General features: G+C 50.8%; 1 protein-coding gene across 1 annotated transcript in view; it reads right to left on the bottom strand.

Moving 5' to 3' along the window:
- The window catches only part of LOC8029685, a 132,603-nt gene extending 117,278 nt beyond the window's left edge, over window positions 1-15,325 (bottom strand). Inside the window, exons 1-3 of the mRNA XM_040218269.1 lie at window positions 15,176-15,325; window positions 14,380-14,564; window positions 14,188-14,320 (exon numbers count right to left, since the gene is read on the bottom strand). Coding sequence (XP_040074203.1) covers window positions 14,188-14,320; window positions 14,380-14,564; window positions 15,176-15,236 — 379 coding nt within the window. The 5' untranslated portion in view covers window positions 15,237-15,325. The remainder of the gene's footprint in view (window positions 1-14,187; window positions 14,321-14,379; window positions 14,565-15,175) is intronic.
- Window positions 15,326-15,897: the final 572 nt, after the last annotated feature.

The following is a 15,897-nucleotide window of genomic DNA, read 5'->3' as shown; positions in this document are numbered from 1 at the left end:
ATCGCCTCTCGTCTTGTGCACATTGATAGCACTTTCGTTTTATCGGGATTAATCAACAAAAAGTTTGACGAACACCATTCCTGCACTCGTGACACATCGTCCTGGAGAAGTTCACAGTCTGCGACTGATGGGACATTCAAAGATAACTTCAGATCATCTGCAAATAGCAACAACTGCGAGTTCTTTACGCACAATACAACACCATTAATGAATATAAGAAACAAAAGTGGCCCCAGGTTAGCCCCCTGTGGGACACCGGACGAAAGAACAAACGTGTCAGAAAAACTGTCACCAATTCGCACACTGCTTTTACGATCAGTAAGAGAAGACTGAAACCACTCGGTAAGTATATGGGAGAAACACCATACAGAGAGAGCTTATGCAAAAGTAATTTATGATTTACTCTGTCAAAAGCTTTGGACATGTCGAAGTAGACGGTATCAACTTGACTGCGAGTGAGAACAAAAGGAACAGAATATTGAAGGAACGAATAGAGGTTCGTTTCCACCGAACGACCCTTCGAGAGACCATGCTGCAGAGCGCTTAGCTTATGCCGAAACTAGTAAGACAGTCGGGCATGGACAACTATCTCAAAAACTTTAGAAAAGACACATAGTAAAGAAACCGGTCTGTAGGTGTTTACCTCAGAAGCGTCACCGCTTTTGTGGACTGGTACGACAATCGAACTTTTCCACAGGGACGGGAATATACACAGTCGCAAAGAAAAGTTAAAAATGTGCTCCAAAACAGGCGCAATTAACTGTCCGCAACCCTCCGTATCTGGTCAACGCCCACTGAAAACTTTGGCTTCAGTTTCTTTTTAGCGCTTCCAAGATTTCAACCGTATCCACGCTAGTGATATTCAAAGCGTCATCGCAAACAAAATGTTTAGACGAGGTAGCACCAAGGAATATATCTGAAGAATAGCACTCTCGGAAGTGATTTGCGAAACCATTAGCTACTTCTTGCGGAGAAGACACCGTATATTCCAGACCCACTCCGTAGAAAAATGCTGTTAGTTGTGTCCTCTGTGTGTTGTTTGACTAATCGCCAGAAATCATGCACCAGAACTATGATATAAGTTAGAAAGTGAGTAGTGCCGGGGTATGAATTTTAATGTGAAAGCATTAACTTTCCAAATGAGCGAAGCCGGCTTTTTGTGTTGCAGCGAAAAACGGCACCTAACTTACTATTGGCTGAGCGAAACAGCCCCTAAAGTCCCATCGGCCAAAAGCATAGCAACGCAGATAACTTGGTCACAGAAGCCAGCGGGGCGCTCAAGGTCAAAGCGGATGCGCCTCAGAAATAAAACACAAAGAAAAGCACAGCAACGCAGAAGCATCGTAACGGAAGGCGTAGAGCCGGCGGAGTTCACCGCGCCTGCGCAGTGGGGGAGCGTGAAGTCACCGCCGGAGCGCCGTGGGAAACAGGAAGACGTGGCGCGCTGCTTGTAGGAGTGCGCTGCGTGTAGGAATGCGCATTCCTACACGTAAGCGATCTTAAGTGTCTTCGTTTAATTTTTTTTTCTATTCCGTTTTTATCATGATTAGTAATATGCAGATCTTAGCAAAGCGCTATCGCGGGCTACCGTGGCCACGGCTCCTGGCGCGCGCAGGGCAGACATGTACAAATTACTCAAAAAGGTAGTTAAGTTACTGAGTATCGACGACAAAAATTAATTGGAGTAGAGTAGAAATTACGCATTTGTAATATAGTAATTGAGTAAACTACTAACTACTGTAAAAAAGTAGCGAGTTACTTTTCAAGTTACTTTTTATATTCTCGTGGTAGCGAAATGAACAGCACTTTAGATCCGTGAAAAACCCTGCGAGCCTAAAATAAAAGCAGTCATTTTATAGCTAGCGTTTTTACCAAAATAGTTTATTCGCTCGCAGAAGTAATTGATTTTCAAAGTTCTCATCGGAGAGTTTTCCCCTTTTCCTCCTAACGCTGTCCCCCAGCCAAGCTAAAAAGACGTTGGATGAAACGGCAGCGTTGAATTTCAGAAACAGGCTGTGCAGGGTCGGGTAAGAGGGTGTCGGCCTCTTCGGTGTCCATGACGAAACATGTGAGGTTTGCTTCGGCTAGAGGGTGTTTTATAACAAACTCTCCTTTTTTTCTTCGGCCAGTTGAGATTGTTATGAATGGCCTCTCTTTATTCCCACGACGTTCGGAGAGTACGCTGAGCGAGTGCACCTGACCGTCAAGGGTTCAAGTCTCGCGACACGACGATGAGATCATCCGGACGACTGCGCGTCTCGTTGCAGTGCTAGTGCTACGCTACTGAATACAAAATTGTTTTGGTTTAACAGAAGATGAAACGAAGTATACTTCGCCGCTGACGCCGGGTCCGACAAAGGGATCTCCCAAGGGTGACTCGCAATCTTCGCCGGCGACTACGGTGTCCTGACGCGCCTGACACGCCCTGACAAGTAAAACGTTTTCAACAAAGAGGTCTCCCTGGCGTGGGAGGTCGGAAGGACACGAAGCATTACGTGAACAAGCACCGTCACTCGCACAGTTGCAACTGGAAGCGGGAACGTGCTCCCATGAACGGATTATCCGTGTCTGCGTTTGTGCGCGGAGGGTCAGGCTTTGCAAGGGAGTATGCGCTGACGACGCAATCACCCATTCCTCCAGTCTTCTTTTTATAATCTGCATTACCAACCTGTAAATAACCGGTGTCACGGTTATAAGACGATGATTCCTAATATCAGACTTATCTCCCTTTCCCTTATATATCAAACTCATCCTACTAAGCCTCCATTCATCTGGAATATTTCCTTTTGTTATCATGGTACTCACTACCTCCCTTAGTTTTGCCTTAGATTTAGGACCCAAATTCTTCACCAGCTTGATAGGGATACCATCTGTGCCTGTCGACGTGCCACTGGGGACTCTTCGTTCCGCCTTTTCCCATTCTCTTTGTCCAAAATCCGCGATGTCACAAACGGGACTGCTACTTCTTTCGGTTCTCCTATCTTCCACATGTACCCGTTCCCGAAATTTCTCCTCCATCACTGCTCCTATATATTGTATCGCATCACCTCCCTCTAATTGATCTCCCCGATGCGAGAGTATGAACCTCTGTCTAGCTTGCGTCGTTTCCACCGAGTGAGTTCAAGTGCTCCCAAAACTTCTTAGCTGCGTTTCTATCTTTCTTGCTTACATTACTCATCCATTCCTCACCCTTTCTCTGAATTTTCGCATTGATCAAACTGGATGCCTCTCGGCGACATGTTATAAAATTGTCCCATTTTCTTCTTACTTCCGTTTCGGACTCCTCACTACGCTTAGAATATCTGTGTTTTCTAGAGGCTTCCTGACGTTTTTGTATCGCTTGCTTCACTTCTTTGTCCCACCAGCTTTTTGGTCTATGTCTTTGCTTCCCCTTTCGTTTACTCTGAACTTTGCCTAGTTCTAGAGCAAAAAGCCTAGTTAGGCTCTCATAGGTCCAATCTGTATACCGTTGCCCTGAAACTGCTGCCTCTATTCTTTCAACAACTATTTCCAACTCTTTGTCGCTGCAGAAAGTTTGCTTTGAATTGTGTTGTCTAGTTTCAGCATTTACTTCTCTTGCAAAATTCAGCTTAATACGTTTGTGATCACTACCAAGACTTTTGGAAGATTCTTCATCTATTTTCATTACTTGTAACTTACCATATATTTTGTGTGACATGAGTACGTAATCTATAGTTGAATTTAGATTGCCAGTTTCTTACATTATGTGCCCGTCACACTTCTGACTGGTATTACATAAAAATAAGTCATGTTTTTACACCAGTTCTAGTAATATGCTTCCAGTTGAGTCCATATACCCATCCAGACCCTCGATATGGGCCTTCATGTCTCCCATAATAATTATTTCAGAGCCTTCCCCTAGCTTACTAATGTCTCTTGATATGCAATCAATCATTTTTCTGTTTTCCTCTTTAGCACCTGCCTCCGTCCATAAGTAAACAACTTCAAGGACTGTTGATTCACCAGCGACTTTTACTTTCAGCCACAAATGCTCGGCGCACTCCTTTGTGATCCTTTGAAAGTCCATGTTCTTCTTAATAAATACTCCAATTCCACCACCCTTCCTCGTTCCCTCCATTCTGTTGCATCCTTCCCACACATAGTCAGGGTTGTAAGGTGGCTGCTCCATGTCTCTGAGATGTGTTTCCACAAACCCATACACCACCAAATCCTCCTTTCTTAGTTGCTCCTCTACCTCTTCCCATTTTAACCTATTTCTACCACCCTGCATGTTAATATATCCAATGTCTGATTGTGCTGTTTGTTTACACCTGCTCTTACGTTTTCCCCTCTTCTTAACCCTGGGTGCCTCACCTAACTTTGTTGGGTTTTCAGTTACTTCAGTGCCCCCAGGGCCCTCAGTCCCCCCAAAAAAGCAGTCACCGTGCGGCCCATCCTATTCCCCACCCTGTAACCCGTGGCCTCACTGTAGTGAATGCCATCTGCAAAAGGGCGGGAGCCAGCCTCCTACACTTCCCTCTTTACTTCCATTACGTCGTACCGAAGCTGTCGGCTCATACCCTTATTTACTCTGTTGGCTTCGACAACCCTCCTCTCCGTTACCCCGGGGCGCACTATGGCCTATGTTGCTGCTGCGCCAGAAAACTCCAAATTCATTCATCCGTTACCCCGGACTGCCCCCGAACTTCTGGAATGGTGCACACAACCACGTGCACATTCTCAGATACGTCCCTCAGCTTACGCATTTCCACGTTTAGCTGCTTTCCGAGGTTCTGGCTCCTACCCTTGAGCACATCATTAAGCCCCGCATGAACTATTACTAGGTTCCTTCCCTCCCAGTTATCCCACACACCCTCACATGCTGTGGTCATAGCACCCACCATACACTTCCCTGGCTGAACCTCTACGGTTACCCACTGGTCTCCCTTCACCCTGTTCAGTACACCCCTCTTAACCCGTGCTACGTTAGAGCTCCCCACTACCAGCACCCTAGATCTCCCTGGTACCTGCGCGCCCTTGTACTGGGACTTATCTTCTGTCACCTGACTGCCCGACGCCTGCTGCTCGAAGGCGCTATTGAGCTGAGGGTCACTCAGCTTTCCAGCGTCGTCGAGCCCGCCAGCCAGCAGGCTGGACTCCAGACCACCGGTGACCCCAGCCTGCAGACTGGTGGTTCGTCCCGCTAGAACTGACACTTCCTCCTTTCTTCCCTCGCTACTTTCACTCGCTCGAATTACCCCTTTCATGCGCTCTACCCTACTGTCACACTCCCTCTTACGCTTCTCTAAACCCGCCTTCCATACTTCCCCCAGCTCTTCCGCCTGCTTCTCGAGGCCAACCTGCTGCTCCTTCATGATTAAGCTGCCTAGTCAGCTAATCAACCTGGGCCTCGAGACCCACCCGCTTCTCTCCTTCTGCCCTAAGCTCGGCCTCAATCTCCCGAACTCTACCCTCCCATTCCCCAGTTACCTGCTTAAGCTTCACACAAAGCCGACACTCGAAACTCATCCCCGCCGCCTTCTCCAAACTCCCGAAACACGTCTCCTCTAGGTAACACTACCTCCCACACCCCTCGCACTGCACCAACCCGTCCCCACCCTTGTCATGCCGACCCAAATCTCGACCCATGTCTAGACCGGGAACAAACCGTCACTTTCTGCCAAAAATTCAAACAGAGCCTACTTTGCGAAACTAACTTCTTAGTAGCCTCAACTAACCTCAACTGCGGCTGTTAAAACCTAACAGTGCTACCACATAGGTCACTTCCAATCAAATCTCAAAAAGAGAGAGAAAAGAAAAACTGGCACTTAGCTTCGGATGCTCGAGGAGAACCAGGAAACACGTCCGCTCACCGCAACCGCCGCTCAAACAAACCGGGGCGCCCCTAGCGAACGCCACCGGCGCCGCGCATGCGCGATAGGGGTGTGGGCAAGAAGCTCGCCATCGCCCATAAACAAACCATTGAAATGCGATGTTGTCGGCGTCGGTGTGAACCCCCTGCCCTTCTTCGTGTTCGAATTGTTGATTCTACGTCTTCCTGGCGATGTCTGACTACTTGAGCGGCCTCAGCGAAATTACCGAGGCTCGTTACACCGCAAAACTTCGCGTGAATAATGGGGAAATGTAGTAGAGCGTTTCCGCAGCCCGCTAAGCACCCGGATAGCGCTCCGTAATCCGCGACAAGACCTTGAACTATGCAGACAAGGCTGGGGGCGCGCATGCGCAGCTGCGGCGTTTTTTCCACGGATACCGCAGCGGAGGACAAAAACGATCTACTACAACTCCCTAATGTGACATGTGGCGATTCATTCCGCGTGGACGCCGCAGTATGTACGCTAAAACCTGACTCGCATGAGATTTCGCTCGCAATTTTCAGTCGCGACGCAGCTCGGGCTGCAAAAGCGTGAACCGTAGCTGAGATGGTCGAAGTCGATACTGAAAATCGCAAGCAGAATCGGACCAAATCAATAGGCAGAACAAGTCAGTGATGGTCACTGGTAACAATGATCAACATCTCCTTGTATCTACTGTTTACATCGAGCCTGCTTACCAAACTTCAAACAAAGTCTTTTGAGGCCTGCACTTACTTCTTATCGCAAGCACCGGGCCAACATTTGGTCTGCGGGCCGGCGTCGTCTAAAGGGGTGTCCAAACAGGACACTACAAAACCCGCGACTCCGACAAATCGTGAAAATCGAAGCGGACGCTTCTAGTTTTACGGTCTGTCGGAGTCGTGAAAATGTTTGCAGGAGTCGTGAAAATTTTTACGATCACGACTGCTCTCCCCTTCAGATTGACGTCACACGCCACCTGCGTCTGTCTCACCTCGCCAACGCCCTCGCGTACCGCCGTCGCCTCGGCTCGAAGGCCAAGGAGGTCCGGCTTTGGGTGGATTTGGGACATTCCTACGTCGAAGGGTGCGTTTGGCCCGCCTCGGATCTGCTTTCTTTGTAGAGATTCACTTTCGTCGTGATGGCGTCCGATGCGGTTCCGTATTGTGAGCGGAGGCCTTGAGCGATTGACCGACAGCCAACAGAGCGTGTGAGTGGCTCTCCAGACCCACGTGATAAGCAGAGCAAGGCCGCCGTGGAGGAGGCGAGGGGGAGATTTGACGGAGGGAAGTTTCCCCCCGGGAAAAATTGACGGAGGGAAATTTCCCTCCGACGGCCGGAAGCGGATCGCGGCAGAGCGCGGCACGATTTGCCGGAGTCGCGGGTTTTGTAGTGTCGTGTTTGGACACCCCTTAAGAGAGCAGACAAGCAGAAACGTTTGAAAGAGCAGAAGACAGTTCAAACGATCAGGCGGCCGTTTGAACTTGGAGACGCACTGAACGTAATCCCCAGGTGGCCCGGACAACTTGACGGTTTTCCGGCGTTCATGTTGCAAGAAAACAAATAAATCTAATGACCACAAGTATCCGTGAATTCAACCGAAAGTGCTTCCCGCCCAATCAATCATTGTCCGACGGCGTCTGCTTTTCCCTTTTCACGGCACATATCCAGATTCTCGGACGAACCGAGCACGTGAAAACCGACCTTCAAACCTTTCTCGGCTCTTTTCGTACGGCCCCAGTCCCTGCGTTTTGACGAGAAGGCAGGTTTTTGTCTGGTTCCTTTCAAAACAACGCAGGAATACACGTCTGGCATGGGGACTTCCGCCCACAGCCCCAGACCGGAAATGGGCCCGACGCGCCACCACCGCGCTGTGACGTCACAGAGTTGAGTTGATAAATAGACCTTTTCCGCTTACTCTCGCCCCGGACCGCCAGGTATGGCGGTCGGGGGCGATATCCGGTATGGGCGACGAAAAAATATCAAAACGTTTCAACCTGCAAATAGTAAAAGAATAGAGGGGATGCAAAACGAGAATGTGTGACGGTTAGGTTTATGTCCTAAATGTTTTCTATGCGGTGGGCAAGTTCGTCTGCTTCTTGCGCAGGGGGTAGCGGTGACGTCAGAACGCCGAGCCCTGATTGGCTGATCGCGACCCCCTATGCCCCTATCTGAGCGTCGTCTGCTCCTTTGCAACGTCGTCTGCTCGCAACGTCGTCTGCGTCTGTCTTACCTTTTCTGCGACTTTCGGAAGTGCAGAGGACAGATTCACGAAACGATCTTACGCCAAAAATGTGCGTAAGACAAAACTTAAGAACAAATTCGTATTCACGAAACGAAATTTTTGTAAGTTTTGCGCAGGTTACGACGAAATCCTACGACAGCTCCGAAGCTGTCTTACGCACTTCTTACGATCAAATCAGCATGGCCGACAGCGTCGCTGTCGCGACGACCCACGGACGTTTATATTTCTACGTGCGCTTCTCACGCGTCCCGACTTCAAGCAGCAAGAAAAAAGCAAAAAATACTTGAAACAGACCACGACGAACAAGAACGCTGGATGCACAAACACCCGAGAAAAGCTCCAAAGGCCACGATTCCACCGAACGCGACCAATCGAGTTCGGCAGTTAGGCCTAGCTGGCACTCCGTGAATCGGCGACCGTCTGCCCACGACCGGCTGGCGTGCTGAATGGAATATGCCCGCGCGAGCCTTGTGAACCCTTCCCGTATTATACTTTGATCGCTGACCTCAATTTTAGATTAAGAGGTCAATCTCTTCCTCTTGTCATCTCCTTGTTTTCCGAGGCAACGGTGACTCTCGCCGGTAAAAAAGCGGGGAATCTCCGACAGACGCAGGAAAGGTAAAGCAGCCATCGCTTTGACTAGCAGACGTAAAGCAGATGACGTTAACTGCGCCAACCGCGCCAAACCGAGAGTGAGGAGTCTCGCCGCACATGAAAGGAGGGAAAAAGTATTTGGGAGGGAACTTGCGGATAACACGCTCACTCTCGGTTAATAGCAAACAAACCTCGGCGCCTCGGGACACCTCGCCAGTGAGTCCTTTGACTTCCCTCCTTGATGCGCGTCTGCTAGTTGTTAGACAAAAACAACGTACCGCTCGAGTTATTTCGTCTGCCCTCTCTGAAGGGCGAAGTCGAGCTCGCTCGACTTTCGAAAGTCGCAGGAAAGGTAAGACAGTCGCAGACGACGTTGCGAGCAGACGACGTCGCAAAGGAGCAGACGACGCTCAGATAGGGGGTCGCGATCAGCCAATCAGGGCTCGGCGTTCTGACGTCACCACTACTTCCTTTCTCAAGCTCAGAAGACGAAAATGAGCCCACTTGCGAGGCGTATTGGCGTAGCGACGGCAAAACAATGTTTTTGCCCATACCGGAAGTGACGACAATTCAAGATGGCGGCGCCCTTGCGAAAAAGGTCTATAGACCAGTGTCCGGAAGTGCTCTTTTTAGCCTCGACCGCAAGGAGAAAAAGCGAACAATAATCTCGAACCCAGACGCTCACGGGGAAGGGGGGCTGCGTCGGCCTGCGACGCCGCTTCCCGTTGAAGGCTTCTTTGCTGGTGTGCCGACTGCCGTTTCGCCGGCATCGGTCCTGTTTACGACGGTATGTGAGTATAGTGCCCGTAATGTGAGAGCCGTGTGTCCATACGCCACTTTGCCGCTGTTGGTTTCCACCTAGCCGAGCCAGAAAACATCTCACGACGAGTTGACCGCGCCGCGAGTGACGAAGAAGAAGCAAACATGGCGACGGTTTGTGCGATTGCTTTGGTGGCTCCGGTGTTGAGTGTCTTCAACGTCCTCGTGAGAAGATTCCCCTGCCCTTCGAAGTTATTGCAAGCACCACGAGTGGCACGAAAGATGTGGAATCATCGTCTCAACTACAAAGCAGGCCTTCACGAGCAACAACTATGCCGAGCAGGCGCTCGGCACAGTTGTGTGGTCAGGTGTTCTACAACGCCGAGGTATTTTCATTTATCATTTGGAATGGCTTCAAGAGTGGGAAATTAATATATTTCGCGGATTGTTAACGCCGAGGCGAGTGCCCTCCGTTGCAGTGCCGTTGTCGCGCAAAGTGCAGAGAAAACCGGGTGGCGATGGCGGCGGTGCTCTTTGATCTTGCGCCGTCGGGTTCATGGAGTCCGGAGTAAACGTACGTACGTGCGTCTGCTGGATCGGTGTTTTGGACTACCTCAAAACTCTTTCCCACGCGCATTTTCCTTGTGAAGCTTAGTAGCTCATCAGACGTCGTCGTCGATTGCGCTCATTTGACTACGACGGACGAGCCTGCGTGATGTGAATTTCACTGCCTAAGATCCTTGTTGTGCTGTAACGAGGGCTAATAAAAGGAAGTGTCTATTCTGCCGGCAGCCGGCACAATAACCGGGGGGAAAAAGTGCCGGCAGTAGTCGCCTATTGGGTCTCGTATAAAACTGATTGTAAACACGCTTATTCTAAACTGTGGATTAGCTCAGTGGGTAAGATGTGCGCCTCATACACAGCAGGATCTTAGTTCAATCCCCCGAGGGAATTTAATTTTGTTTTTTGTTGAGGTATTAGGCGATATTTACGGCATCTCTCTTTTAGAATTAACACTGAAAAAAAAAAAAGAACAAAAAAAAAACACGAATGTTGTTGACGAAACACTTTCTTTTTGGGGGTGAATGGAGGACAGCGGGGCTTGGGCCGGCCGGCACGCCGCCGCAATGCGGTGGTACTGGTGGGCCAAATAGGTCAATATATTTCTAATGAGCAGCCGCAGACTGTCGCCGCTAAAGGAGGGGGAGGGGGGGGGGGGGGGGGGCTATGTTAACGAGCTCCCCGCTGATACACGCGCCGGACGTGACTGCCGGTAGAATTTCGGAAAAATTATTCTGCCGGCTGCCGGCAGAATAGACACTGCCCTAATAAAACATCACCGCGAACTTCTGAACAAACGAGTCGAAGTTTCGTATGTTATCACCACTGATCGCCTGTCACAATATTAATCAATAGCGTTCCTAGACTCCGCCCCCACAGGCACCCTGCTTCGTTGCCCGATAGTAAGTGTCTCCTGGTACCTCGTAGAATTCCAGCTCCCACTTCGAGTAAGTACCATCCTTTAAAACTGGCAATTAATAGTTTCGAACCCAGACGCTCGCAGCGTGTGTGTGTTTGTGAGTGTGTGTGTGTGTGTGTGTGGGGGGGGGGGGGGGGGGGGGGGCGCGTGCTAACATACTCGGAGCCCTCGTTTACGCCGCTTCGCAGCGGCAGACAAGGCGCCACATTACAAAAGAAAGCTAATCCGAGCTGTCTATGTAACTAGACCCATTCGCTAGTCATTCGATGAAACGTCGTGGTCTCGTTTTCATTCGCTAAAACGGCGTTCGATCAAGTGAACGCCTCCCACTTATTTCGGCTCGGCAGGGCCGCGCTGCCGCAGAAAGGCAAGCAGATCGCGAAAATCGGTCTCAAACGTGCCACGAATGTAATGTCGTATACAAGAAGCCAACAATCAAGCATTTGAAAGCTACAAGAAAGCGGTAGCGAAATATTTACTACGCAATGAACCCGGACTGAAACGCGGATGTTAAGGGTCAGCAGACACCGAGAACATTTAAGACAAGAAAGGTTTTCTCTTGTTTTCTTAATCGAGATGGGTTCTCGAATGTTCACGACATCCTATCTGTTGAAGAACGGGCCGCGGAGGCTTCTGGTGAAGACATATTTCACGATGTGCCGGTGCATTCGGACAGCCTGCCGCATACAGCTCCCCAAATCGAGAGAAAACTATGTATTTTCTTATTAACGGATGGCAAGGGGGTTTTTATAGCCTCACTTTCTTTTCAGGGCGGAGTGAATATAGTTTTCACATTTGAAGATTCTAAGCTTAAATGGTAAAACAAAATGGCTAGGTGGCGTAAGCTACCGCCCGATCCAAAGGGCTCAGCCGGATTCATCCATCCATCCATCCATGCGGCGCCCTGGAATTGGCGCGGACACTGGTCTATAATGCTTAGTAAAACTTTTTTTTATGAACGCATTCCCGGGTCTAGGAATTTTCAGTGTAGGACGTTTCGGTGCGGACTTTTCGGTGCACAGACTTTTCGGTGCACGGACGTTTCGGTGTGCGACTTTTCGGTGCGCAGACGTTTCGGTGCACGGACATTTCAGTGCACGGCCAATCAAAACCAAATTTTTTTTTTTGTTTCTAAATGTAATAAGCACTATTTTAGCTAGAAACTAATTTTTTTCGCACTTTATCAACCTCATCGATACTGCTCACTCTAGAGCACGCGCTTTAGCCCTCGGCGCCGGGAAGAACGCCAATCTGCAGGGTGGCTACGTGGAATTTAAAGACATCTTATTCGCCTTTAACGAAGTCACCACGCACTATCGAATGGGCAGGCGGACTTTTCCGCCCCCGCACGGTAAACTCTCCAGGTCTCAGGCAATCACACTAAGAATGTTGCAGACTAGATCCCAGTTTAGCTTTCTTGAGCATTATTGCTCCGGATACCTTGGAGTGTACCTGCCCGGACTGCGGGTCGGTCAGCAGCTTGGATCACATGCTCTGGCGGTGCCCCTCGTTACGGGGGCCCAATCAAGTCACCGAGGAGGAGTGGAGCTCTGCCATCACGAGTTCCTTCTCCCACAACTCCGGGCTGTCCGAGGGCCCACGATGCGGCGGTGAGGCGTCCCCGTCCCCACGTGGGAGCAGCCCGCGGTGCAAGGGCGGCGCTTCTCAGGACCTCAATAAAGTTCGTTGCCTGTCTGTCTGTCGCACTTTACAATTTTTTAGACTTGGACATCTATTTACAGCCACTTACTGATATACCGCCTAAGTGACTTTGTTAGGCGTAGCACGATCCTGCGTGAGGACTGGAGACGTTGGACGGTTTGTTTTGTCGGTGTCTCTTTTCCAACGTAAGCACTAGTCGCATCACATATGCCTCGGGTAATTTTCAACCAACTCAAGCTTCTTGCTGTTGGGGCCTTTTCTACACAGATTACCAAGAGCAAAGCCCACACCTTGACAGAAGACGCCGAGAACGCCTGTATCGACCCAACGCGTAAACACGCCGTGATGTGTCTATAGTGCGTCGGAAAACAGACAACGTATCCAGTCCTCCCGCAGGATGTGCTGCGCCTAACAAAGTCACTAGATGGATCATCAGGTCAACAAATTTATAAAGTGCGAAAAAAAAAAAAAAACTTTTACCTGAAATAGTGTTTATTACTTAAAAAAAAAATACAGAAAAAATTTTTAAAAAAATCCTCGCGATTTTTGATAACTGTGCACCGAAAAGTCCGTGCGCTGAAATGTCCGTGCACCGAAAAGACCGCACCGAAACGCCCTACACCGAAACGTCCGGATCCCGCCCCATCCGCAGTGGTTTCGTTGAAAACAGAAGCCCAACTTGGGAGTTCATAATGGAACAGTTCCAAACTTGCGCTTCTCATACTTTGGCAGGTATATGTGTAGAAAAAGCAGGTTTTACTGGCAAAGTGAAGCCAGATAAGCTATAAATATTTGGCAATGGTCACTGATGTCGAAGTTTACTGTAGCTGCAGCTGTAACGGAAGTATCAGCGTTAGTGGTGAAAAAAAATCTGGAATCATTGAACTTGTTAACATCAGGCGAGGAGGTGTGGTGGTTACGTCTTGGAAGCCACACCCGTTGCTTTAAAAATTATTACGTACAATTTCGGTGTATTTGGGTATTGTGCGAGTACTGCTCAGTATCATAGGTGGTTATAAAAAGAAGCCTGGGTATTAATTGAAGGAGTCAGACCTGCACGCTCATCCCAAAAAGATTTCCGCTCCCGCGCGACCAAGGCGCCATGGACCGCTCAAATGAGCTTGGTTGTGACAGCACCTGCCGCGTCGATTTTATTCCCGTTACGACAACTCGAGTCGGGATGCTTGGTCGGTGATGTAGGCACGGTCATGAGTTGTGACGTGTGGCCCAAACCCCAACAGGAGCAGACGACACCGGCAACAGGAAGAACGAGTCATCGAAAACCACGGTCCCAACAAACCGAGTACAAAGTGCGACAGAAGCAGCAGAGTCGGAATGGTCCTCGACCGCATTCCGGCCTTCCACAATCCCAGGGGCGTGGTCGGCGTGCGCCAGAAAGTCGTTATACAGAAAGCGTTGTCCCGTTGCGAATCAGCGGCACAGCAAGGCAGACGCGACAGAGCGCTGTCCTTGAGCGTGTTGACGAGAGGATGAAAAGCCGCAGACAGGAGGCACAATAGAGGCGTCCCGCGGAGTGGGACAGAGGGAGGGAGGGCCCCCTCCGATGACGTCAAACTGCTCTCGAAGGGGCCATGCAGAGCGGATCCTCGGAGGCAGCGAAAGTGCTCACTCACCGACAACTCGGACGGCCAGCTGAGCGTGTGCCGCCACCACGGCGGGCTCCAGTGCCAGATCGCAGCGGTAGATACCTCTCGTGCGGCCATCGGCGCGCAGCAAATGCACGAAACCCTCGTGCGAGCGCGCGTGCTGCAAAAGGGACCGCTGTCACGCGGACCCGACGGCTTGCGCGACTTGAGGCTACTCACATCCACGTCAACTCCCGGCACGTCGAAGCTACGGCTGGCCGGCTCCAGGCCGCGCTCGTACCAGTAGAATTGCACATTGTCTTTGTACCACCAAACCGAGTGGGGGCTGCGGCCCCGGTCGTCGCTGCAGTTGAGCCACAAGGAATCTCCAAGGAGAACCAGGCTCGTGCCGTCTATTCGCAGCCCTGCAGGGCAAGTCCATTGGTGCGCCTACACAAAGCTCGTGCCGTCGGCCGGTGTCACGGCACAATGGAGCGCTCGCATGAGCGCGCAGAAGGGCCGAACCAGGCCGGAAACAGTCAGACCTCTGTCCGAGGTTCGCGCACCCCGCGCATTCGAGCAACAGTTGTGTCCGTCCCGAGAGAATTGCCCCGGCAGAGATTCGTTTGGCAGTCCTCCAGATGTGCTTCGTTCTGAGAGCCACGCCATCCCTCTAACCACCTCAACCGGCTTTTTCAATCGAGCGGGAGCCCCCCAGCTACCGCGCGCGCCTTTTTTTTCCTTCTTTTTGCCCAGGTAGCAATGTCACTACGGGCGTCGCGGAAAACGAAAACTGAGTTAGATATAGGCCGTGCGACGGTGCCCGTAGCTAATTCGTGAGCGCGTCTCTCGATCCCCGTGTCACTGAACAAATCGCCGGAGATCTCAGATCACCAGGAGAACGAACCGCTCAACCGAGCGCGCCACTTTTCGGCCCCAACCAACGCTCTGTGGAAGGGGCAAGATGGGCTGCGCCGCCCGACACGCATCGCCCGAACGCGCGGGCGCCCAACTTGATGCGCGGGATATCACTCACCGGAGACGAGGCAGATCGCCAGGGAAACGGCAACGGCACTCGGAATGCACGTGTTGATCATCGCTGAGGGAACCGCGATCGGACCGCCCGCATCAGAACCCGCCACCAGCCCACCTGAGGAACGAGTCCGCCGACTCCGCCTTCCTCCACTTTCGGGTCACGTGAGTCGCTACTTCTTTATGCGCTCACCAGAGGGCACAACGAATACGGGCGCCGAAACGCCGGCGCGACGACGCCAAGCGTTTTTGCGCCGCCGCCGCCGAACGACGACGCCAACTGATCGGCGCGCCGCCGACGTCAGGTCGGTCAGGCCCGCGCACACATTTTTAGTTTGCGGCTTGGCGTTTTTGAACGAATGTTCGAACAGAGTCCTGTTGTACTGGGTATTGTTAATTGGCCGTACCCGGGGTTTATCTCCCATCCAATCAGTGCCTCTCCGTACACAGACGAAATAACGACGGGCTTCTCCTCAGACGGCTTAGGAAGAAAAATAAGCTTGAAAAAGCTACAGGGAAGAACTAGGGAGGTGTACACTACAGCCCAGCGGAAATGTTACGCCCCGGCTGGGTAAAAATACGTCATTCAAAGCGTGCAGTAAACTTCTGTGGTAGCTTTCTTCGGGCAAAATGCACACTCTGGAGGAAGTGTTTCTATGGTGATGTTTTGCTTTTTTAATGTTTTTGGGGGTGCTCTCTTATTTGGAGCGTGCGTTTGTATTGTGT

This window comes from Ixodes scapularis, unplaced genomic scaffold (genome assembly GCF_016920785.2).
Source record: "Ixodes scapularis isolate PalLabHiFi unplaced genomic scaffold, ASM1692078v2 PGA_scaffold9__187_contigs__length_104089568, whole genome shotgun sequence".
Lineage (NCBI taxonomy): Eukaryota > Metazoa > Arthropoda > Arachnida > Ixodida > Ixodidae > Ixodes > Ixodes scapularis.
The sequence above is the reverse complement of the archived record's forward strand: the minus strand, read 5'-3'. Positions and strand labels throughout refer to the sequence as shown.